General features: G+C 48.5%; 1 protein-coding gene across 6 annotated transcripts in view; it reads right to left on the bottom strand.

Moving 5' to 3' along the window:
• Positions 1 to 163: 163 nt before the first annotated feature.
• Positions 164 to 24939, bottom strand: part of TMOD1 (tropomodulin 1) — a 29473-nt gene continuing 4697 nt past the window's right edge. For 2 of the 6 annotated variants that reach the window (XM_055790206.1, XM_055790205.1), the window contains exons 2-10: positions 17350 to 17513; positions 15243 to 15399; positions 12024 to 12143; positions 7938 to 8027; positions 7319 to 7449; positions 5699 to 5806; positions 4015 to 4158; positions 3107 to 3251; positions 164 to 620 (exon numbers count right to left, since the gene is read on the bottom strand). In XM_055790206.1, coding sequence (XP_055646181.1) covers positions 556 to 620; positions 3107 to 3251; positions 4015 to 4158; positions 5699 to 5806; positions 7319 to 7449; positions 7938 to 8027; positions 12024 to 12143; positions 15243 to 15399; positions 17350 to 17469 — 1080 coding nt within the window. In that variant the 5' untranslated portion in view covers positions 17470 to 17513 and the 3' untranslated portion in view covers positions 164 to 555. Of the gene's footprint in view, positions 621 to 1390; positions 1451 to 3106; positions 3252 to 4014; positions 4159 to 5698; positions 5807 to 7318; positions 7450 to 7937; positions 8028 to 12023; positions 12144 to 15242; positions 15400 to 17349; positions 18078 to 24939 lie in introns of those variants that run through there. The other 4 variants (XM_027782958.2, XM_005234799.4, XM_027782960.2 and 1 more) reach the window with 4 other exon arrangements.

A 24939-nucleotide genomic window follows, 5' to 3' on the forward strand; every position in this document is an offset into this window, starting at 1 on the left:
TTTTTCTAAGAAACATGGGGATGCATCTCCAACTATTGACTCAGCAAATGTTGGTAAAAAATTGTAATTCACAATTCTTGAAATCAGCCATGTTTCCAGGTAGTAGAAGAGTTTGTTAAACTAGCTGCTCCTCTAAAGTGACTTGAGATCAATTTTGGGGAAAAAAATAAAGTATTTTTTTAATACATCTGTAATGTGTGTGGAACAATTTTGTCTTTCACTCATACATACCACATCCTAACTGTATGAAACACTGTGCAGGAAGTTTATAGAAAAATTAGGTCCCAGGTTAAGAGTCACTTTTACGCTGGGATGTACTCTAAACTGAGATTGCATCAAATTGGCAGGTTGTTACTGGCTTGAATAGTTTCCAACTCTACAGAAAACATCAACAGTCCTACTGGATAATATCTTCAACTACAGCCACTAGTTAATTTAAACTGTTAGTGCATAAAACAGAACCGAGGCACCACAAATACTCTGTCAAGGCACTTATTGCCTTTAGAATTCCACAGTGTCGCACAGGTCACTGGGATAGACCTCCATAGCCAGGAACTACACTCCAGTTCTGCACTTGGGAAAAATAGGCCCATTCAACTCTGCAAGTCTTCTCTTCCTCACTGAAAAAGAAGAGGAAGAGGAGTCAGTCATGGCAACAGGAAGATGTGTATGGCAGGTTTGGCTTACCTGCTGTGAAAAGTTGCTGAGAAATTTACTTAGTGCAAAGAAAGAAATAGGATAGCATCAGCTTCTGCATTCCTACTTTAAGCAGCAGGCACAGCCTTACACAGTTTAAAATCAAGGAAGGTAAGATGAGGTTTCTCTCCCTATGAATTTTTAAGGCCAGAAGCTACTTTCAGCCTTACCTCCCTTACTCTACAGTCAATTTTATTTCACACAGTTTGTAATCAGGACTTTGGCCAAAGAATCACCTGATGCTGACTGATGTAAAGACAGCAGGAGACAGATGCCACAGCTTTTCCTTTGCTAGTTTTTCTCAATTGCCCTTTCAAATAAATAAAACTGTCTCATTTCTTATGCTCTGCCCTTAGCCTTCAGCCCTCTGTACACGGTTGACATGGTCAAGGCAGTCTCACATCTACTCTTAACATTGATTTACAGCTACAGTCATGACTTTTCAAGAAATTTGTGTGAGGAAAAAAGGAGAAAAAAGGCATAAAGAGGATGCAAAAGTTAGCTCTTGTGGATGAATGTAAAAGCCTTCACAGCTGGTTCATATAGAGCATCTTGGAGAACAGCAGCTATAGGACCAAAACCAAGTTCTGGCAGCATCGGGTCATCACCCGTAGGTAAGAGCACTGGAGTGGAGCACAAGCGGAGAGCTATTGCTGACAGGGTGGAAAATAAAAAGTTTTTTCTATACTTATACATTGTCCAGGTGTAGAGCTGAGATGCTATTGCCAGATACCATCAGACCGATGAATACGAGCTGCAAACAAGAACCAAATCAGACAAAAAATGCAGATCTTGATGGTCAAAGAGGCAAAATGCACAACTGTTGAATGGAAGGCAAGTTGTGAATTCCTCCCCTTAACAGCAGGAACAATTAAAACACTAGATTCAAATCTTCCAGCTGATTACTTTGAATGCCAGATGCTGCACAGTTGTTAAAAACCTTGCTCTGTTCCAAAGGACAGAAAATAGCAAGCCTTTCCTGGTGCAGCTCTCTAGTCACCAGGAATGCAGCCACAGGCAGAATAAATATGCAGTGAACTGTAATACTGACTGCTCTGTGTGGTCCCTGAAGAACTGGCACATACCTTCATGCTTGGCCATGCTTTCTAGGAGCACGGTACTGGCTCAAGCAAAACTGATTTTTATTTATTTTTAAAACACAACATACTTGTTATCTGTCTAAACGTGGCAGCCGCTTAATGCTGGTTTTGTGTGGCTTTTAAACTTGAAGGTGATTCATGAAGGGACAGAAGATCCTGTCTGTGGTGAATCACATGCAGATTGAAATAAGTAGTTCCAGTTTTTCACCACTTTTTCACAGCCGGCATCTGTACATTAGGTCTTCTCTCAGACCCTGCCTGATAGTCCTCGCTTTCCAGATGTGTCTGGCAGAACCCAGCAGTGCTAGTGGTGGGGAGTGTGTCCCAGGGAGCCTCCAGCCCAACCTCCTACGCGGCAGGGCTGTGCCTAGCACTGGGTCAGGGGTGCTGCCAGCTCTGTCCCCCCAGCCCTGCAAACCCCTGCCCTCCCGGGGAAGGGGTTCTTCCTAGTGCACAAAAAGGACAATCAGCAAACTTTTGCTTATTGCTTATGGGTATATTGTCTGCCACTGCCAAGAAGGCATTTGGTGCTGTCAGGTTTGTAACCACCCTGCCTATGCAGTTCAGAGCTGTTGAGTGCAGTGCAGCTGGTACGTTGGCTGCATTTAGTACTGCTCTGCTGGACGGGTTTCCAGTGCTCTACAGCAGCCTGTAGCCAAGCAATGGAAAGCCTCTGCCACATGCATCAGCTGAAATGGCAGTTTGCAGACTTGCTCACATTTTGTGAGCACTTGTCATCACTTTCATTGAGGGCATAAAAGTAACTCCAAGCCATGTGGCTTCCCACCTCTCCCTAGAAACATTTCCAATTTGTTTTGCTGAAGGGGATGGGCCAAGTCCCACTGCCATCAAAGTTCAGCTCTACTACTTTTCATCTCCTTGTTGAAGTGGGAATGAAGCTGGAGGAAGACAAGCAGTTGGCAGGAATCGTAAGCGCTGGCAGCTCATAACCCATGTGCCATATGTTGTATCACGCGCCGTACCGAAGCACGTTATCAGCTCTCACTCATTCCCAACAAGACCCACTGTTACTGCCAAAAATGCTGCTTCTTCTGGGAGTTTTAGCTGTCCAGTGTCTCCAGGTTTGGAGCACAACCCACTGCCTGGCTGACAGCAGTGATGTTAGGGAACCAGTCAGTGAAGGCTGCTTTCCTTCTTGAGGGGCAAGACATCATCAGGTCCTTCAAGGGGTGGTTTCTAATTAAGGCACAACTACTGGAGCCTTCAAGTGAACAGTTCTGCCCTTCTCCCACTAGGAATTGCCCACAGGACCTTCCTGTGCTCCCTGGCTTGTGGCCAGCCTGACTCACCTAGGTCATTGTTATTCATCATGGCATTGGAGGCGCGGAGCCGGGGACCTTGCTGAGTGAAATGGTACCCAAACTTCAGCAGAGAGGTGTTTTTTTCCAACATGTTCGCAATTTCCATTTCTACTTTGTTGCCCAAGGGCTGGCTCTTTTGAAAACAGAAAAGCAAGTTGGTCAGGTCAGAGTGTGATTCAGAGCAAGCACTTAGATCTGCCATCTCCACCCCTTCCCTTCTTCTTTGGACCTGCTGGGTTATTTGGCATTTCTGACTTGGAGCTGGCGAAACAAATCGCTGGCCTGTTCCTGGTACAGCCAAGTGGCTCCAACTCCTCCAGCAGACATTCCCACAAGTCCTCTTGCCCAAAGACTTTGTTTCTTGGGCAGATTTACAGCTAAGAGATGTCTGGAGAAACTATGGTTCTGAACTCCCAGTCACCTGTCCCTCAGCTCCCCATAGCTCAGCTGCTTCACTACTATCCCCTGGGCTTCTGGGGGAGCTAAACTTGCCATGACATTTGTGCCACTGCATGCTCTGGAGCTCTCCTTCTCTTTCCCTTGCATTGTAGCAAGAATTTCAGTTTTACTATATAATCGATTACTAATATATTACTAAATATTTATTTAAGTCCCTGCAAGAGCTCCGAGCAAGGTTGACACAGGACAAGTGCATCACTGCTCTCCAGGGCAGCACCAGGAACAAGAAAGCTGCTTGCGCTGCCACAGCCTTTATTAATTACTGTAAGTAGTAGCAGATACTGGCCAGGAACTGCAGCACAAACAAGGGGTTGAAACCTCTTCAAAGCAACCTGGCAGTGGTGGCAGGCTGCCACCCTCCACCTTGACCAGCCACTCAGTTTCCCATAACCAGGACACGTTTACTTGGTCAGAGCTCCTGCTTGTGCAGGCTTTACCTGGTTGTCGATGCGCAGCTCCACGAGCGATGTGTTGCCCTGTAGCGCTTCAACAACAGCCAGGATCCCTGACCCAGAAATGAAGTTTGATTCCACGTTCAGGCTCTTCAGTGTATTATTGACCTTCAGCATTTCTGCTAGTGCCTGTAGGCAGAGGTGGGTGGGAAGAGCTGGCAGTCAGACAGGCAGTGGCAGAGCACCCTGAAGCAGCAGGGGCTCAGCTCTCCTCACCTCCGGAGGGTACCAGGAGGACCCTGAGTGCTGAGCGGTGCCACTGCCACCAGCCACGAGAGCTCTGCGCAGGGTGAAGGGGGTTCCCCCCTGTTGCGGAGGTACTATTGAATGTGGGCATGCTGGATGCCGCAGCAAAACCTTGTATGGATAAACCCTTAGGGCCACCCCAAAAGGTGACAGCCCACACTTGTGGCTGCTCTGTGACAGCTTCATCTGTCCCTCTTCTAAAGCCAGCATGGTCAGCCCTGCCTCCCACCTGATCTGCTCCCTGCCTGCACTGCTCCTGTGTGGGGCTGAGATGCTTCCCATCACAGCAGACAGAGAGATGAGCATCTGTCTTGAACAACAAGGCATTCTCCACGTCCAAAACATCTTCCCAAGTGGCTTCACAACCACATTAATCACTTTTGCTCCCCTCAGTGGGTGAGACCAGAAGTGGGCTGGCACACTCCCAACTTCCCTGACCTGATCTGATGATCTCATTCCATAAGCTGCATGGGAGGACCTGTCTACATCATGAAGCAGGAGGACTAGCAGGTGATGCCCAAGTGGCAGGGCTGACCTGCACCCACTCACACAGCACTTGGCACCACAGCTCCCCTTGCGCTGCACCGTGACCCACAAGCCCTCAAACAGCATCAATGCTGCCTGCACCAGCTTCTTCCGCAGTCCAGAGTCCCTGAAGTAACGTGAGGGCTGTACTTGCCCTCCAAAAAGGTTTTTTTTTCTGCCAGGCAACTGGTGGTGTGAACATGTGTGCATGGAGGTAGGTAGGGGTGGCCTGGGTAAAGAAGAGCAAAAATTGGCTGCATTGGTGCTGGAGGAGTGTGCAAGGATGCAGCCTGGAAGGTAGCCTGAGAGCCGGGCAGAATGCTCAGCACCTCTCTGCATCCCTGCTGGTATTTAAGACCACCCAGAACAGCCAGAAAGACCCTTTACCACAGAGACCACACATAAGAAATGCAGAGTCCTGCTTCTGCACAGGTTTGCACAAATTCATGTATGAAAGAGAGCCAGAGCAGACATGCGAGGGCAGGGCCAGGTGTGACACAGCAGCGTATGGCTTTGTACCAACAGAAACAGATGTCGTGGCCCTGATGTAGGATAAATCAAGAGAGGCAAACTGCTTTTTACAAAACACCACTAGGAAGTCAGTTCTCATCTGCTGCTCCTTTTCTGGGAGATCCTTCAGGGTGCATATGAGACTGAATGGGATTAAAGGATTGTGTCCTGAAATCTCTGCAGCTGGAAAAGGAAGTGAAGGAACCAAAGCCTGTCTGTCGCTGGCTTTCACTAGTGCTCCCGAAACTGCAGCACCTGTACCAAACGGCAGAGGTGCAGGATGTGCCAAACATGATGCTGGGTGCAAAAGCAGTCAGTAACTCTGAAAATGCCTTGTCCAAGAACAGCTCCTGCCACAACTCTATGACAATGACCTGACAGTACTTACAAAAGCAACAGGATCGTTGCTCCGTGTCCCAACTATACTGAACTTCTTCACGTAGGTGTTATTTTTCAGCGCTTCTGCAAAAGCTTTTAAAGTTGGTATGGGAATATTCTGTGAAAAGAAATGCAGACACCTGTGTTAGGCCATCTTCCATATGAAGAGATGTTCAACACATTTAAATGATATTTCAAATTTCTTAACAAGGTCAAATCACCAAATACACTGAAGTAATTTAGGAAGGGGTCAATAAATGTTTTTTAAAGTTCTCTTGCTATAATCAGCATGGCCTAAGGAGCAGGGCAATGGCTTCATCCTATTTCCCACTTTGCTCACAGCTTACTGGCTTGATTTGAAGCTACATTATCTCTGCTGTTTATGCCCAGGAACTCGGATACTTACAAACGCAGGCATTGTGGGGATGCATGTAACCAGGGTTCATGAGCCTACACAACACTGCTCCTGAACCTTTTAATATGAATGACAGCACAGAGCAACATTAATGTCATGTTCAGGAAAATTTGAAATGTTCAGGAAAGTTTGCCATGCTAGCTTCAACACTGAAAATAAATCCATGCTGCTTATTCTGAGTTCCTACAAAATGAGTATTTTTCACTTACCAAGCACTTCATATACCCTTTTCAGATGCACAAATTTTCACCTGTTTAAAATTTTAAGTGGTATCCTCAGCCTGGACTTCTTGGCACACCATTTGGATCCCACCACGTGGAATCACCTATAGTCAAGGCCATCTACTGAGCCATAACACAGAGCACAGCGGCTTATCATCTCCATTGCCAGCTCCCAGTTCTCAAAACTGTGTCCTAAAGTCCTGAGTCCAGCACAAAAAAAGCACCTGCCTGCCAGGTCCTCAGCCTGGAGTCCTCAAGAGACATTCAGGGCCACTAGCCAGAATAAAATACATGAAAGTGAAAATATTTTTATTATAGAAAGACACAGGTATCAGGGCACAAGTGGTTTTAATACGCATGTGCAGTTAAGCACGTTCTTGCTATTTGAATATGTCGTCATTCAACAGACCCCATGGGATGGGGGTCCTGGGGTCAGGACCTGTATTTTTTAGTATGTGTATGTGTCCCAGGGGGAACACAAGAAGTGCTGCTCTGTCCTGATATCCTTTCCACAACAAGTAAAGGAGTCCCACAGAAGGGGTGGGTGGGAGATGGACAGGACTCACCTGCAAGAAGGGAGGCTCCTTCCTGCTTTCATGGCAAGTGTCAGGATCAGGAAGCCTTCTTCCTTCCACCACTTTATCTTACATGAAACAGCCCCTCCACCAATGTGCCTGACTAAACCATTAAAGCAACCTAAGAACACCTTTGACCAGACAGGCTGCAGCTGGGTGTCCCAAACTATCCTCAACACAGCTCTGCTCTTCCAGGCATCTACAGCAGTCCTCCTGCTACCAGCCCCACACCACTGTCCCACAGGAGGCAACAACCCCTGTTTGCCCAAAATGGAGATGGGAAGTACTGGTGTTCCTTGTCTGGCTACAGACAGCGTTGTGGTGTTACTCTGTGCAGCAAAACGTACTTGGTCTCTGCATTCTGTGTATCAAATGTTTGGTCCTGTTATTAAAAGAAGAGAGTAGAAAGGAGAAAATACCATAATATTGTTAAGGTTGACTTCCTCAAGGTCAGGATCATTGTTTTGTATTCGTTTCAGAGTTTCCTCCACATCCGTTGAGTTCGGTTCCTCATCAGGAACTGGTTTGTACTGTGTGGGCTTAATCACACCTGCAAGTGAAACCAAAAGCACCCTGTGAAGCAGCATATTCTCTTTGGGTGTGTTTCTCCTCTTCCAGAAGCAGTGCTGGGAGAGGGAAGCATGACTGACAAACAGATGCAAGAGACGCGACTGAACAAGCACTCATCAGCTCCACTTAATGCTCACACGCATCCAGGAACACCGCGCAGCACTGGGGCCAACAAGCACAGGACAGCCAGTGCCTGCTGTTAGGCACTCTCAGGGTCCAAAACTGGGTGACGGAGGGCACACTGCCTGTGGGGCTGTTCCCTGGGCTGTGCCAGCTCCCAGACAGTGCCAGGGCAGCAGCCTGAGACCGCACCGCCTCACTCAGGGCAAGGATGCACCAGAGACGGCCCCAGCAATCACAGGCTGCTCTGACATTCACAGCTCCAACCTTCATTCTAAAAATAATTCCCACATTGCTAGCAGTTTCAAAGCCAAACACTGCATCCTGCTAACACTCTAAATCACTTACTGTTGAGCCCTTCTTTGTTCACGATGGTGCTGCTCCCCAGTGCCTCATAGTACTGCTGGTTACTCATCAAGGTGTGCATGCCAAGGATGGCTGCAGAGAAAGAAAAGGAGAACTTGACTTGAGTAATTGCAGGCTCCAAAGCCAGGAAGGTTGCACACATGTCATGCTGCCCAGGACGGGGGTCCATAGCACACTACCTTTCTCTGTGCAAGCACAGAATACACAAAGGTGGGATCAAGCCCCCCAGCTGTCATAAATAACAGGGCTCAAATGTGCTCCCTTATTTATCCCAAGGTAGGATTCCAATCCATGATCCGTAGGAGAAGAAGAACGTCATCTTGTGGACAACAAACAGACAAACAGCAAAGACTTCCCAGCAGCCAACCTGATCACACAAAAACAGCGAGGGGAAGACAACAAAACACACAAAAAAGGCCACTGGCAGCATTTAATCTAAGGAGCCCAGTCCAGCAGGAGCCTGCATGTCCTCATCCTTGCTCACCTGGGCATGTGCTGCACACTGTGACAGTCCAGTTTTTGTGATGAGCTGTGCTCCACACAGAGCCAGACGGACCCCTCAGGCAGCAACACACGAGGTGACTGTCATCTAAAGCATGACAATGCACATCATGCTTTTACTCCACAACAAGCAGGGGTGGTGGTATGCTTTGAACTGATTTTGTACTCTTGGAAGTTGACATGGTGAGAGGCTAAAGCTCTGCTGGCTCAGTCAAAATGCAGGAAGTGATGGTATGAAAAAAATTGAAAGGCTGTAAGAGCCTAAACCCCAAACTTCTGCCAATTTGTGTGTCTCAGGCTTATGACTGCAAAATCAATATGCAAATGCACATTGAAATGTGCCCAGGGGGATCTACTGACATTCTTGCAGCTGCGAATAAGCCGTGGGAAGCCAATGGCTTAAAAACACTTGGGCAAAGATTCCGTTTATAAAAATAACCTTGCTACTCACATAAAGTTCATGTTTGAAAATAAACTGGGTTTTAATCTTTTTTTTTCCTGTAAATGACTATATGACTTTCTAAAAGAAGATGCTGACACACCAATACCTGCAACTAACAGACACATTTGAACAGATCTTGACCTCCACATGGGCACAGTGATTACAATAAATAAGGAACAAATCTTTCCATAAAATTCATGCATGCCACCACAAAGGCACTTTGCTTTCCCACAAACTGCTCCTGTTATGCTTGTTTGGCACCAATGAGTCTGTCACCATTTGTTTGGTGCTTTGACCAAGAAGGGCTGGCAGTTGCAGGAGAAGGCTACCCCCAAGGCCCATCACAGGGATGTCATCTGCTATGGTGACAGCTCACTGTGGCTCCAGGTCCAGGTTGCATGGGCAGGCCAGTCTGCAGCAAAGGGTGTCAACAAACCACCCACTTCCCCACACCATCCCCAGCCCACCCCCAGCTGGACTGCACAGAGCCGAGCAGTCTCCATCGGCATGTCTGAGTGAGGCTGGGCACTCTGAGTTTGTATTTCAGCCAGCCCTTTCCTCTGCCATGTACTAACAGCCGGAATTTTCAGGAGAGCAAGACAGCTTGTAGAAGTGATTTGCAGGCTCAGCATCTGGGGACACATGTCCTCTCCCCAAACGCAGTTTCCTCTGACAACAAAAGCTCTCCACCAGCCAGGACTGTGAATACCTGGACTGATGACAGAGGGAGGGATCTGCGGTTATGACCATGCAGGCAGGGTTCTGAGGGGCTGGAGTTTGTGCCAGTAGCCAAGAGGGACCCACTGTTTGTTAAGCCTGGTGCTTACTGTTTATTATCCAAAGGCACGGGAGCCCTTCCAGGATTCATTATGATCCACCCACAAGAGCAATCCTACTGGCCCAGCCAAGGAAGGCATCCAATACACTGTGGCTGACAACGAGCCCTGCTAATAGGCAGGAGCAATGCTGTCACTGTCAATATTGAGTTTTCAACACAGCTTGTATCACAACAGTTCTCCTGCTGCCACTTCAAGACTGTTCTCCTGACAACTGCTGAACAAGCTGCCCTGAACAGCATCTCTCTGTGAAAATAATTGCTGCACAGATCTGGAGCTTAGAAAGGCAGATTTTATAGGACAGGGCTTTACAGAAGTACAGGAGTACAGTAAAAAAGCAAAACCCAGAGATGCATTGCTTGGCCAAGGTACTTATGCTGGAAGCCTTAATGCAGAAACACATTTCTGAGCCAGAATATGGTATTATTATGCAGAAGATGTCTAGTTGGTGTGATTATTCTACAGGCTACCTTACAGACTTCTGGCAAGGAGGAGACTGCTAGGGGGTCTGGAAGTCTGAAGGAGACAGAGCCGGAAAAAACAAGCACTGAAAAACGTTCATCGACTTCTAGACCAGGAGGGGACATGTGAGCTCAGTAAAGCATCAAGGAGGTGTTCATATGCTCCTCCAGCCATGGCATATCCCACCCCACTCACAGAGCTAAGTTCACACTACTGGCTTCAGCAAGACACCAATATTGTCATCTCTGCAGAGGCAGAGCAATGAGGCTAGCAGGGGGTCACTTCCACTCAGACAACACTGCCTGAAAAGCAGCAGCGGAACACTGCTTGAACTTACCTACCATGGCAGTGTGCAGCCCCCCCTCGGACAGGGACCACAACTGCCCTTGCTTTGTACAGGGCTTGTTTAGCTTGGTGAAGAGCTTGAACAGCACCTGCAATCGCTCCAGCCCCCTCTCCAGCTCGCTGTGTATTCCAGCCTGCTTCTCAGTCACTGTGAGGTGCACCAACCTTTAACACTGGATTCCCTCACCCCTGAGCTAACACAACACCAACCAACTGCATGAACCGCAAGAAATCCATAGCTTTAAAAGGTGTTGGAAAAGCTCTTTAACTATTTTCTGTTGCTGTGAGGTGTCATAGGAATAAAAATTCCTATTGTATTACAAGGTACCAACGAGGAACGTGCCTCAGGACAGCAGATGAACCCACACCCACTGCCACCACCTACACCTCCCTAAAATTTGCTCCCCCCACTATACACTGACCCTTCCTCACCCCTCTTGGCTTCTCCTCAGTGTCATTACCCTGCCTCCCTCATCCGCAACCCTTTCTCCCCTTTGTAAGTACACTGTCCAATTACTTCTCATGTTCCCCAACATCTGAACCAGTGGGTAGATTTAGATTAGGTATTAGGAAGAAATTCTTCCCTGTGAGGGCGGCGAGGTGCTGGCATGGGCTGCCCAGAGCAGCTGTGGATGCCCCATCCCCGGCAGTGCTCAAGCCCAGGCTGGATGGGGATCTGAGCAACCTGGGCTGGTGGAAGGTGTCACTGCCACGGTGGGGAGTTGAAACTAGGTGATCCTAGAATCACAGGATCATTTAGGTTAGAAAAGACCCCTAAGATCATCAGGTCCAACCGTTAACCCAGCACTGCCAAGTCCGCCACTAAACCAAACCATGTCCCTATGCACCACATTTAAAACAGGCATTTTTTTAACACCTCCAGGGATGGTGATTCCACCACCTCCCTGGGCAGCCTGTTCCAATGCTTGACCACACTTTCAGTGAAGAAAGTTTTCCTAATCTCCAATCTAAATCTCTCTGTTTGATCTTTAAGATCCCTTCGAACCCAAATCATTCTGTCATTCTATGATTAACAAAAAGCAGCCCTGAGCACCTGTTGAAACGCTGCTCTAACCTGACAGCGCCTTTAAGAGGTTGCACAAGAAATTCACGTTCTCACTGAGTCTGCTTGATTGTTTCCTAGAGGTTTGGCTTGAGGAAAGCTGTGCTCCTAAAGGTGACAGGCTGCAATTTGCAAGATTCAGTGGCAGATACAGAAGAGATCAAACAGCACACACTGTTCCCTTGATAAATCCTTCTTCTCCCTCCTCAGCTTTGGTCTGTGCTCCCGCTTAAATCACATGGGCTGAGAGTAACTTTAAATATACACTTCTTTTTTAATAAAGAAATAAATCCTGTCAAAACTGACAGCATTCAGATAAACAACAAAAAGCTCAATAGCTGATTTCCTGCAAAAGAACGAACAAAAAGAAACTAGTAGTCAAACAACTTGAACTCTCAATTCACATGAAACTATTTTACCAGCAATGTCACAGAGCTCTGCATCAGAGGCATTAGCCAGGGCTTCCTCCAGTTCCGGCTCCAGAGTCACACTTTCCAAAACAGGATCCATTGGCTTCTGCTTGGGGATCCAAGCTTTTCCTATAAATGCAAAGTGAGGTCACTCTCAGTAGAGCTATAACACCTGCTTCACAAGCCATGCAGATGCATTTTCACGGGGTGAGATTTGCATAGTGGAAAGAACAGAGGGGGCACAAGGACCTAGAGAAAAATAAGAGGAGACACTGAATCCCATCCCATCAGCTCAGTGTGAGTCCTGCTGTGATGCCAGCCAGGAGGCACCTGCCAGACACCTCCAACTGTGGAGCTCAACTCTTTCACCAGCACGCAGAGGACTGCAGCTACTAAAACCCAACAGTCCATTGGCACAGGACGATGACTGTTCAGTGTGCAGCGCTCAGAAAGCCATGCACAGCCATACCCTGCAGGACTTCACCTCTCTGAAAGGGACAGAGTTTGTGCTGCTTCTCCTAAAAGGGATGGAGATTTGCCAGCTCTCACACGGACAAAGAGAGGCCAGTGGCCTGCACCCAGCACCCAGCAGGACCGATCCCACCACTGAGACAGTTCCTGCTGCTAAACTCTGAATGCATGGTGGCAGGGCAGGTGGTACTTCAGCCAGAAGAAGGTGGAAAGGTGGTGGTGGAAGGGCCCTGGCAGCAGGCAGAGGTAGCATTCCAGCACATGGGATGCAAGGAGGCTTGGGGCAGCTGGTCTGGCTCGATGTTGTTACAGAGAGCAGTAGGACAAGGGGGAGAGACACGGAGGGCATGCCAGGTGGAGACCCCCATGCTGTGTCTCCTGGGACAGCAGCAAGCCAAGGAACAGGCCTCTTCCCTACAAGTCAGGTCTGAGATTTCACAGCACGGCACCTACCTGCAACCACCCCCACCACCGGAGAAAAGAGAGAGGCTTGTAAGTGTTTTAACACAGTAGCAGGGAGCAGCCTGTTTGAGTAAACCCAGCCCTGCTGTGGGACAGGACGGGGAGGAGGAGGGATCCCAGGGTATTTTGGAGCAGTCCTCTCCCTGAAATAGCCCAGGATCGCTGCAGAGAGATAGCGAGTGCAAAGGTCTCAGCCCGGCATGCCAGCTAGGACTATTTTTGTCCCCAGCCTGAAACCAGAGTCAGTGGCACCAAAGGGGAGAAACAAAGATCCTGCTGCTCAGGGATGTGCAGAAACAGAAGGGGCTAAATTTAGCCTCAAGGAAAAAGCAACTGCGCTTTGGGGTTCCGCAGTAGGAAATCGAGGCTGCTATAAACAGCCTTTTGCAAAACACCCCATCTCCTGCCTGCACGCTGCCGCCCCAACAAAGACGGCAGGAATCTGCCTCCCGGGACACAGCTGCTCTCGCAAAAATAGGTGCAGTGTCACATGTGCCGGCATGGCCAGGCACCTTCTGGGCACTCTGTAGCACAATGAGTGGGAAGGGCTGGCCCTGGGCTCTGGCTTGGTGCGGAGACCCGGCACCGCTGTCCCACCAAACACACAGCTTGGCAAACCATACACAGCATCTGGTCAGTTCAGTAGGGAATAGGAGAAACAGGGCAGGCTTAATTCTGCCGTCACACAGTAACTCCTTTTGATATCTCAGTGACATCAAAACTTCTGGGGTTTAATTTTGGCAAGTTTCCCATGTCAGTCATGCTTTATTACAAGTTTGAACTTTAAATTAAACTGTGTATGCAAACACAGCACTATATATCATAATACAGCGTGTATGCACAGACCAACTCCTACCCTGTCCGGCAGCACAGCCAGGGACAGCACCTCCCACGGCAAACTAATAAATCACCCTCTGAACTGCAAACGCGGTAGTTTATTTCCAGCTCTGCCACAACTGTGAACTATGTAATTTACCACCTCTGGCTCACGGTCAATGTAAGTAGTGTTTTCACTCAACAGCACGTTACAAGTGAAAATATATTTAACGTGTTTGAGATCATATCAGGTTGAAATACGATTAGCTCAGACCAGATGCTGAAGACTCAAAATGCCTGAAATACCTTTGTCTCATGCAGAGCACTGCTACTACCTGCTGGGCTAGCCAGGCTGGTGGAGAACGTGGGGCTGGGCTATACTTGAAGCTGCTTGATTGCTCTTCCTGACAGCACTCAGTTTACTCTTTTCATTTATTTCTTTCAAGGATAACTAATTTTTTTTTGCCAAAAATACCACCTCGAGTTTTACTAAATTGTCAGATTTAACACAAGCTCTTTCTTAAAGATGCACATGGATCAGTAAGGAGGCAGATTTGAGAAAGACCTCAGCTGGGAAACAGGATCACATGCCCACGTTTTCAGCACTTCTTTCTTGACGTGGGGCAACCAGTAGTGCAAACAGCATACAACCAGATCTTCAGCTTCAGGGGCACTGTGGTATGGAGTGAGACACAACAGCTGCTGAGAAGCTCCTAGAACCATGAGGCAAGGAATTGACCAGACCGCATCCCATGTCGGATGACATTCAGAGTGGCAATGGGAGCAGCAAAGCCCTCTGGATAACGGGACATGTCCCAGGAGAACAGGAAAAGATACCAGAGGAGAGGCAGAGCAAGTCCCTTGCTCACAGGCCCCAGGGCCACGCCAAGCAGGGACGCAGCAGTCACTGCAAGCTAAGATGCAGCAAAACAGGAACATGCAAGCTGCAGAGGACTGGGAAACAAGGCCAGGGCCGTCAAGAGGTGACTAGGCGGGAAGTGTTGTGATCATCACAGCTGAGGGGAGCTGTGGAGTGCCTCCATACCGAGATGAAGTTCAAAGTGTTGGGACTGGAGCATGAAAGGCAATGGTGGAAGACAGAGTGCAGCCAGAAGAGCTCAGAGGAGCACAGGGCAGAGAATGAACAGGAGAGGACAGAAGATGATGTCTTCCCCAGAGCTGGACACAGCTGCAGTGGGATGGGGATGGAAAGAGGCTGCACACTGGTACAGCCTCTGCCTATCACTTAACAACATATCAGGTGGTACCCAAATCAGCAAGCACACAGACCTCTTGAGCACACCCCAGTTTATTAGCCAGCCTGGGCTGGGGCCAGAGAGCAGAGAGAGCAGATCCACCACCCCAGTGGTATCAGAATGAAGTTGTGCTTAGCATTGCAGGTCAGACACAACCCTTCTGCTGTGCACCCGCTATGCCTTCATCATGACACGCTCAGCATGGTGCAAAGGATAACCATACCTCTCTTTTCACCTGTGAAGGGAACCAAGTCTTCTCTGTCTTTAACGTCCTTTGCCTGCTTTTCTAGGTGGGCCATGAGTTCCTCCCTTTTGAATGGGCCAGTTGGTGGCTTTTGTGTCTGATCCCGCTGCCTGAGCCCTGCTGGCAGCAATGCATTCTAGGCACAGAAGGGAGAAACACAGATTATCTTTGCAGGCTGAGATCCCCATCCACCAGACACTGTCCCCTCTCCACTTTCCTCATTGCACTGTCCTTCTTCCACATTGCTGGACAATTTGCGTCTCCTCTTGTCAAAGGTTATCTCCATCCAACCCCACCGATTCCCACATTTTCTGAGACACGTGGTGCTCCTTCCCCCCTCCAGTTTCAAATGCTGGCTCCATTACAAGATCTGCGTGCTGCCAAGTGGTTGTTTCTCCATAACAACAGCTCCATCTCTTTCTCTGGGGGCTCTCAGCCATCACCTCCTGCTCCTCTAGCATTTTCCCACACTCTCACCATTTCTGCTGCCTCTTTGCAACAGTCATAGTGCTAGAACTGAGCTGCTAAACTCAGCCTGTTTTCTCCTCCCTATATGTATCTGTCCAAGTGCTTACATGCTCCATGTGTCCCAGTAAGTTCTGGCCTTTCACAGAACCAGAACTTTGCACACACCATCTTTTCTGGTGGTCTCTTCTGCCTTTCATGACACATCACAAAACTACAGGCACGGTTTCGCAAAGAAGGTCACTCTGTTGCAGATCAAAATCCCTGTGAACCTCAGCCCTTTTTTGAACTGCCTCCTTGTTATTCAGTCACATTAGACACCATGGGAAGTTGCTTTGTGCCTGACACATATGGCACGTAAGCACCTGCTTATATTTAAATATAGAACAGCCTTAATGCAGTAAGACTATTCCCAGATTTGCCACTAAGCATGTTCTTTAAAGGCTTGCTGGGTAGAAGTCGATGTTTACTTTTTAAGACATCCAAGGTGATTTTGAACAACATGCCAATTTTTCCATGCCCACCTAACAGAAGAAATCCATTGTAATTTAAATTTGTATCGTTGAAAAGCCTTGGAAGGAAAATGACTAATAGGAAACAATTACATTCAGGCAAGCTTGGAGAGCAACAGAGGAGAGCTGTGCTAATGCACAAGCAGGGAAGCATAGGAAACAGCTTGCTTCCTCAGGCTTTGCGCTGTGAGAGGTGACCAAGCTTTAACTCCTGTACTCAGGCTACACCTGTACAATGTTGGCAAATATTTTACGTTTCCACACCTTTCACAGAACGCTGCCTGACTCTGTGTCTTCTGAGGCAGCTGTAACCAGCCCATCAGCTTAATCCCAGGAGCTAGCCTGCCACCTCTTAATTATCTTCCTGTGTTGCAATTAAAAATACTGATGATGCAACCTACACTGCCCATCACTTCCCCCAGAAAGACCAACTGCATGCTGCAGGAATGATTTCTCACTTTGCAGTGCCCAGCCGCCTCATCATCTAACGTTGCCGTAACCCAGTGGCCTGCCAGTTGGCTCTGCATGTCCCCTGCTAAAGCCACAGGACAACGTTGCCTCCAAAAAGCTTTCAGGGCTTGGCACCCACAGGCTCAGTATCTGCATATGCGCAGCTCCTGCTGATGTTGGGAGGTTGCTAAAAAAAACCCAGTTATCCCATTTTACAAAACTCTGGGATCTGGATTTCAGCCTAAATGGAGGAAAATACAGACCGTTCCAAGTCTGCTATGAAAAAAAGCCAAACATGCCACAAAACCCAAAACATTCCCTCCAAGGTGGCCTGATCAGAAGCAGAATCCAGTTTCCATAGATGTCCTGCCCTGCACCAGCACTGGCTCACATCGGTGCTGCAAATCACAGCGCTTGTCACGCTGCAGCATGTGTGCCCAGGCAAGGGCAGGGGAATACCACAGAAACAAAGTCCCAGGTGCAGCCCGTGCTTCCGATGCCAAAACTGTTTCTGCTCGTCTACAGCCAGTCTCTTCCATCCTTGCACTGAGCACAGGCTCTGCAAAGAATCCCACTTAAATACAGATTACTAATGTAGCCCGTTCCCCCACAACTACTGAGATTTACCACCTCGCAAATCTCATGTAAAAATTACTTACATCAGGATCCAGCTCTTCCAGCTCATTCTCTAGCTTCCTGAGCTCCTCCTCTGTCAGAGCCCCAAGGATCTTGTCTTCATCCAAGTCTCGGTATTTTTCTAGCTCCTTTCTGTAAGACATCTTAGAGGAGTCTCGTGAATCTCACTTTTATGTCAAAACAGGACCTGAAATGAAAACAAGAAGCATAACACTGAGTACATGAAACACAGCACTGTAGCCTGGCTGGCAGGGGAATGCCGAACACCACCGAGCTGCGGAAGATCTACGCTTAAAGCATGGCTGACTTTAAAGCCAGGTCAGATTGCTCAGGGGCCCCCTGGTCCATATCCCACATGCAAGGAACAGCCCACGGTCATGAGAGCGGCACAATTTCAGCAGCACGTTGCTCCACCACAGACTCCCAAGGCAGCACTGAGGAAGTACTTTGTACTGGACCCTGGCTAGAGATGTCTTTCTCCAAGCAATGCTAGATGTTAGGTATCCTGGGCACTTATTTTCTCAAAAGACAATAAACCAGAAATCATAAAGTCTGCAGCTCTGATGCCCTTAGAAGCCCCCCAGTAACACCTCTCTGCACATGGCACTCCAGGTAACAATGTCACCAGATGGGAAAACAGATTTGTAACATCACTGAGTATCTCTGAGCCCTGTAAACCTCCATGAGGTTACAGTGTGTGACACTCCTTCCCATGTTTTAAAGCCACAAGGAGATCAGGAAGTATTATCCACTCACGTTTAGGAGGCTGCCAGTTTAACGTGCTGTTTAGTGACCCACCTTCCCCGAGAGCACACGTGTTTGCACTGCTGCGAGCTAAGCAGCTGACCTGAGCATTACCGCATGTCTAAAACAACCCTTGAGGAAAAGAAGTGGGAGTAGCATAGTGAATGACCTATCCGGATAATCCTTGATGACCCAGGGGTTTGTCCCGCGTCGCCTAATATAAAACGCCATACAGAGTCACACACACGTAAATGGACCTCTGCCAGCTCTAAGACTGTAGTAGACCTTCTACAAAGGTCAACTTGTTTAAAATGTGCAGGTGGGTTATAAATACACTCACTACAACACACAAGAGTGTATCCAACTCTGCTTTTTTTTTTTTTTTCTGAAAGTTTCCTTCTGTTCCATAGCACTGTTTACATTTCTTACATATTATTTACATGGCACATATCTATATTTTTTTGGCTTGATTTTTGTGGAGGGTATTGAACCATAGATAATTGGAAGTGATTTTTCCTACAGTTTTAAAAAAAGTCTTTTTATTCTTTCAAGTGGCACTTACACTAAAATAACAGCGAGGCCTGTGCATTTTTCAAGGAGCCAGACATCTTTTGAGTTTCTATAAATGGCCTTTTTTTGGCCTCTGCAGAGCATCAGAGCTCTACCCCGAGTCACATCTCTCCAGCTTTGCTCATCCTCTCAGGGCAGATCATGCTCTTATGATTGCTCTTCATTAGCGGAGAAGTCTCTTTATACAACTTGCAACACAGCTGCTGTTCCAGATAGGAAAATTATCTTTAGCTTGTTCACAGAAGGGCACATTAATGCACACATGGCTCGACAGCAAGCCCTTAAATTTAGAGCTGTCATCTGGTCAGACGTTTGGTTCCCCACTGGTGTGGTGGTAACTCCTGCATCACTCACATTCCTGCCACTCGCCACTTAGGAGGTGTAGCACCAGGAGATGGTGCCTACTGGATGGAAAGAGCAGCCCCCCAGGCTCCCACAGCTGGGAGCTGAGGGAGTGAAAACTGGCTTTTTGTTGGCCTGCTTTGCTCCATGCAGCAACCGTCCACCTGTGGCACTTAGAGTCGAGAGCAGTAAGGGGGTGACGGAGGAAGCGCAGGCTGCAGGGCGCAGTGGGTTTGGCCGAGTGAGGCGGTGGGGACCCCAGCACTCGGGGGCTTCACCGTGCCCCTGCAGCGCTCAGCACCTTGAGCAACAATACTGATGTGCAGCAGCCACCCACACCGCTGTGCCCTCGTCAGGCTAGCAGCTGCGACCAGCAGCTTGGCCCCAGCAAGGCTGCCCTGCTGGTCAGCACAGAGAAAAGCAGAGCCTTTATCACAACGACCCACGAACGAACGCTTGGATTTTTAGCAATTGTTACTACTCTGATGCAGGAGATCCTAGAAAAGCAGCCTAAACCTGGATCCGGAGATGTGTTGTGCCACTGCGGCCTTAGATTGAAGTGCATGAACCACAAGCAGTCTGTATTTCACACTCAATTTTCAGTTTTTGCTATTCTGTGGAAGGAGCGGGAGCTAAGAGCAGGCAGCAAGGCAGAGGACAACCCCCCTGAGGCTGCTAAATTCCCTGTAATGGCTTCAAAATGTCCACATCTGCCATGCACATAGCCATTCCGATCTTGGCTACATGTGGACGACTATTGTCGGCGGCAGCCCCAGCCCCTTCCTGGCAATCGGGGTAGCCTGAAGTGGCGGCTCGGTGGGGACCGGGACGCAGCCTCCGCAGGGCTGACCTTGCTGCCTCCTGCCAGAAGGACGGAGGCTGTCAGCACCGAGACGCAAAAGGCAGGACAGATGTCGGATGTCAGCATGCACAGGCAATGCTTCTGGAAAATGCTTCAGGTTTCAAAGCATCCTGCAGAGATATGAAGCTGGGACTGCATATAGCAAAGGCCCTGAGGGTTGAGGACAGGTGCAGAGCCTGCTGAAACACAGCTGAAATCCCCGCAGGGAGAAGTTTGTTTGCTACACACACCAAGCAGAGCTGCCAGGAGGAGACAGTGCCCTCGCAGCCTCACTGGTGCAGCCGGACGGTGCCAATGACTTGCGCAGCTCCTGCAGTGCGCGCACTGGGAGCACCGGCCGTGACTGCGGTGGCAGGACATTCAGTGCCATGAGCTGAGTGGGTTTAGCATCGCGTCCCCCCGCACAGCCTCCAGGACTAGGACACTCGCTGGCTCTCACTTATCTCCACATCCCAGGCCTCTTCTACCCTATCTTGCTAACGAGTGCTGGGAGAAAGAGCAAAATAGCGTCTGCTCTAAATGGCAAGAGGGGTTTATAGTGCCAAAAATAAGAAAGGAGATGAATTCTGCCTAAGCCTAACTGTTTTCATTTATCCAACGGGCTGAAACACCCGCTGCCACGAACAGCGCTCCTTGAGCCATGTCAGGGTTCAAGCATGGTTTAACACAGGTGTCCCCCCCACCAACACCCACACTCTAAAAAACTAACAAGATCCTCCAGCACAACTGCAGTATTATATTCACATTTTAAACCCACACACTTCTGGACATGCAGGAAAGAGTTAACTCTAATTCACCACAAATCTGCTCCATCAAATCTATTCTCAGTGCCTTTCTAAGAGGGCAGCTTTGATTTCTTGCTGGTTTTCCTTAAACGTACCAACACGCTTTTCATTCAGTAAACAAAGGAAGCATCACATCAAAATATATACATAATATATAGAAGCTGCACAAGACTGACACAATTAAAACTTTAAGTCCTCAAAACCCTGAAATTCATATTAACTACCAAGACAGCAAGATACTAGGTCTCGTTGTCCAAAGTATTCATCAGACACATGAGAAGACAGCCCAAACACTTGTACTTGGGAAGTCTGAAGAGCACAAAAGTTGGTATGCATGGAGACCTATAGAAAGTTTCAAGGAGAAAAATTAAATTGGATGGGAGGTGAATGCACACCACAGGTCATCTACAGGGAAAAACTGTTCCTATCATGAATACAGAAAAACAAAACCAAACAAAAAGGCAACATTTGTGATTATAAGGGGGGTGGAATAGTTTCTTTCTGAAGGGTCCAAAACCACTGAACAAACAAATGGATGTTGTAGAAGAACTGAAAATGGAAAGCATCCCACATGACACTGAAAATACTCCTTTCAGTGCTCTGCACCGGTACGGCCCCCCTGCAGCACCATGCCCTTTCTGGGGCACCGAAACCCAAGAGAAGCACCAGCCTCTGTGCAGGGATCCAGCTGAGACCTGGGAAGGAGGCCCCTGTGGGACCACTGCATCCCATCCACTGTGGAGAGCAGCCACAGGGATGTGGTCATACTCCTCAGGTGGGCGAGCAGGGAGGGCAGGAGCAGGGCTGCAATGGGCTCAGGCTGCAACAGGCTGCCCCAGGAGGCTGCGGAGCAGCACCAGCTGAGTCAGAGCATCTGCAGGATCATCCCTCAGTGCTCTGACAACCCCAGGAAAAAGGACAAATGAGAAAGCAGAACTGGGTAAAGCGACAGAAACAGCAGCGAGCAAGACAAATTCCAAGAAAACACAAAAACGTCTTAGAAAAATAGAGGCTGATTTCCCCCGGGTGCTGTGCAACACGGAGCCCAGCCTCCCGGCGCACAGCCTCCCACATGCACCAGCATGCTAACAGTGGGAAACTACAGGAAGCCCTTTTCTTTTTGTATGTGCGTGGGGAGAAAGAGCAACCAACCTCGGCAAAGATACAGGACTTTTCAGTGGTAAATTCTGTCACCTGTTCAAGCCAAGCCCAACGCCGGCGTTTTGCGGCAGGCTGCAGCACGCAGCTGTCACCTCCACGGCCACGGGGACTGCAGCAGGCGGGGGGTCCAGTGCACCCCCAGTCATCTGCCGCACCGAATCGCCAGCAAAAGGCAGAGGACAGGAACTCTGTGTACTCTGCCTCCTGACGAGAGCCATGGCTGAAAAAACAAACAACCCCCACCCCAGACAACCCTCAAACCTGCCAGGAGACTTTTACAATGCTTTGAAATAAGAAAGCAGACCAAAGCTTTGGTTCCTGAGATAAGGAGGCTGCCAACAAGCATCACCAGCTTGCTGTCACCGTATTAATGGTTCTGGATAAACTGCCAAGTTTGAAGGCAGAAGGCTATTCAGGATGAAAGCTGTTTTTAAGAGCACTGAAGGCAGAAGTTAACCTTGTGAGGGGTAACCTGGCTCGAGAACAGTTCATATTTGACTCACGCAGGGTTTTGATTTATGAGATTTTTTCATAGCTGAAATGTAAACCCAAGTCAAAGTTCAGAGCTATTACTTTTTACAGTCCAAAATAACAAACCAATGTCAACCAGCCCCTCTGTAGTTGCTATAATTCCTTTTTACTTTTCTTTGACTTTTAGCATAACTTTAAAGATAAATGCCAGGGCTGTTTTTTGAGAAAACGTACGTACCTCGGGTGACCATTTCCTATAAACTCAAGAGAAGTGCTTTCTGTGCATGCACCTCAGTGAATCACCCAGGTGTAAAACCAAGAAGAAAGCCCTGCAGAGGAGGGAAGCATATCAGCTCCAGATGGTTTCCTAAATGAAGACTGTATTTTTATGTGGCCTCTAAGTGCTCTGATAAACTTTAAGGCCACTACCTAACTCTAATGAAATCTCACACAGGACTCAAACCCTAATTTCTTGTCAAGCTGCACACGTGTGCGAAGGGTCCATCAGCACAGGCATAATGTGGAGCAAGCCTAGGCATCTCCTTTGGCTGACTGTCAGGGAATGAAGGAGAGAGCTGGGGCATCTGCAGGGATGTCTAGGGACAGGGAGGGAACCAGAAGCACTTGAAGAAGGGGGAGCTGTTACAAGTGGTAGAGCTGGGGCAGACACAGGATGGGGATGCAGGCATGAAGGACATCAATCAACCAAAAAGTGAGTCTCTGCTGGTTTTGCTGCTCATGGGACAACTTGCAAACCCTGGCCTTGCATCCCAGCATACCTGGGTGCTGGTGTGCAAGAGCCTGACTCCGCAGCTGCCCTGCTGTTTGAGTCACTGAGCACGCCAACATCACCAGTTCCCAAGAGTTTCAAGAAGGGACCAACGAATTACGGCCAGATCCATTAACAACAGAGGGAAAGATGCCCAACAGCTCCTTCCAAGACCAAATCTAAAAATGTAACTCTCTGAGAATTTTGCAAAACCCGGTAGGAAATCAGAGCTGAGGACAGGGGGTGCTGGTTCTGCCCCCAGTGTCATCACACAGCCTTACACATCGACTGTTGGGTGCTTCCTATCACCAGTTACCCTGGTCACAAGGGAAGTAAATGCAGATGTGCTGGTACAGGACCACTCTTCTCTCAGCACAGAACATGGAGCCAGCAGTCCCTTCTCTGGCAGACATAACCTGAGCCCAGCAGTGGCCCTGCAGGTGACCATGTGCCCCGTCCCTGCGGGACAGGCATCCAGCAGTTTACCCCGTTTCAAATGAACATACTTTGCTCTTGCTAAACGTCAAGTCTTTGGCTTGGAGAAATGAAAGGAAGATAGGCATCTAAAGCCAGTCCTTTTAAGGGAATGGTCTCCTGCATATTTTTTGTAGATTCTTTTTTAGGCTCATTGTCTCAGGCAGAGAGGGAAGCATCTTTCAACAATGCATAAATACAGACCTAGGCTGCAGTGTCAAGCGTTGTTGGTCTGCTTGGGCTCTGCCTCACCACTTTGAATGTACAGGATGTTGAAACGTCTTGTCAAAGCTACAAGAGACTTCCTATATCTCTGCACTGGACTTGCAGTCCGAGGCGCACTAGAAAGCATCTAGCCAGGAGGTCCACAGAGGTGGGTATTTCTCTCTGCTTAACATCCCTGAGGCTGCAGCTAAATGCTGCATCCGGTTTGATGATCCCCAGTAGAAGGCAGGTCTTGACAGGATAAAGAGACTCCATTGCGGGGCCATCATGATGGGCAGGAGGCTGGGACACAGAAGATGTGAGGAGAAGTGGAGGCAACCGGACTTCTTCGGCCTGGAGAGGGAAAGGCTGCAGTGGGATCTAATTGCAGCCAGTCATCCCATGCCTAAAGGGAAAGGATTTCTAGAGAAGACAGAATCAGGCTTTCCACAGAGGTTATCAGGGGAAGGACAAGGGGCAATGGGGACAAGTTCTGGCAAGGGGAAAACTCCTTGCCACAAGAGTGGTGCAGCCCTTGGACAGGGACCACAGAGGTGGTGGAATCTTCATCCCTGGACATTCAATGCTTAACTGGGAAAGGCCCTGGGCAACCTGATCTAGCTCTGGGGCTAGGCCTGCTCAGAGGAGGACACCAGACTAGGAACATCCAGAGGACCCCCCTCACCCATCTAAACTTTCTGTGACTGGGTCTTAGAAGAATGTGTAGGTCTGTCCAACTGATTCCTTCTCTGCATTGGAGGAGGTTACACAGGATGGGAACCAGGCTCCAAGCTGATCCCCTGCATTTCACAAAAACTTCTTTTCTGCACTCACTTAGTTTATCCAGCTGAAGCAAAGTCCTCACTGCTGTGATCCAAGTTTGAATTCTGATTCTCGTTCAACACAAGGGAGTTTAGCTGCCTTCCTCTAAAACAAACTGTTAAACCATCATGAGCTTAGACTCATTGTTGAAGGTCACCTTGACTAAGCCCCTTCCTTCTGCAGAATGAGGATGAGTCACTCAGCCTCCAGGACACTATCATAGTATCATCTTGCTTTGCAGCTTTCTCACACTGAGAAGCCCTTGTGCAGCTTGCAGAGTAGCCAAGCATCATCTTGAACGACTCCAAATAAAATAGAGCATACAAGGTAGCTGATGTATCCAGCCCCTGCTCAGCGAGCAGTGCCCATCTTCATCCCTTAGCTTTTCCACAGCAGAGTTGGACGGTGC

This window comes from Falco peregrinus, chromosome Z (genome assembly GCF_023634155.1).
Source record: "Falco peregrinus isolate bFalPer1 chromosome Z, bFalPer1.pri, whole genome shotgun sequence".
NCBI lineage: Eukaryota > Metazoa > Chordata > Aves > Falconiformes > Falconidae > Falco > Falco peregrinus.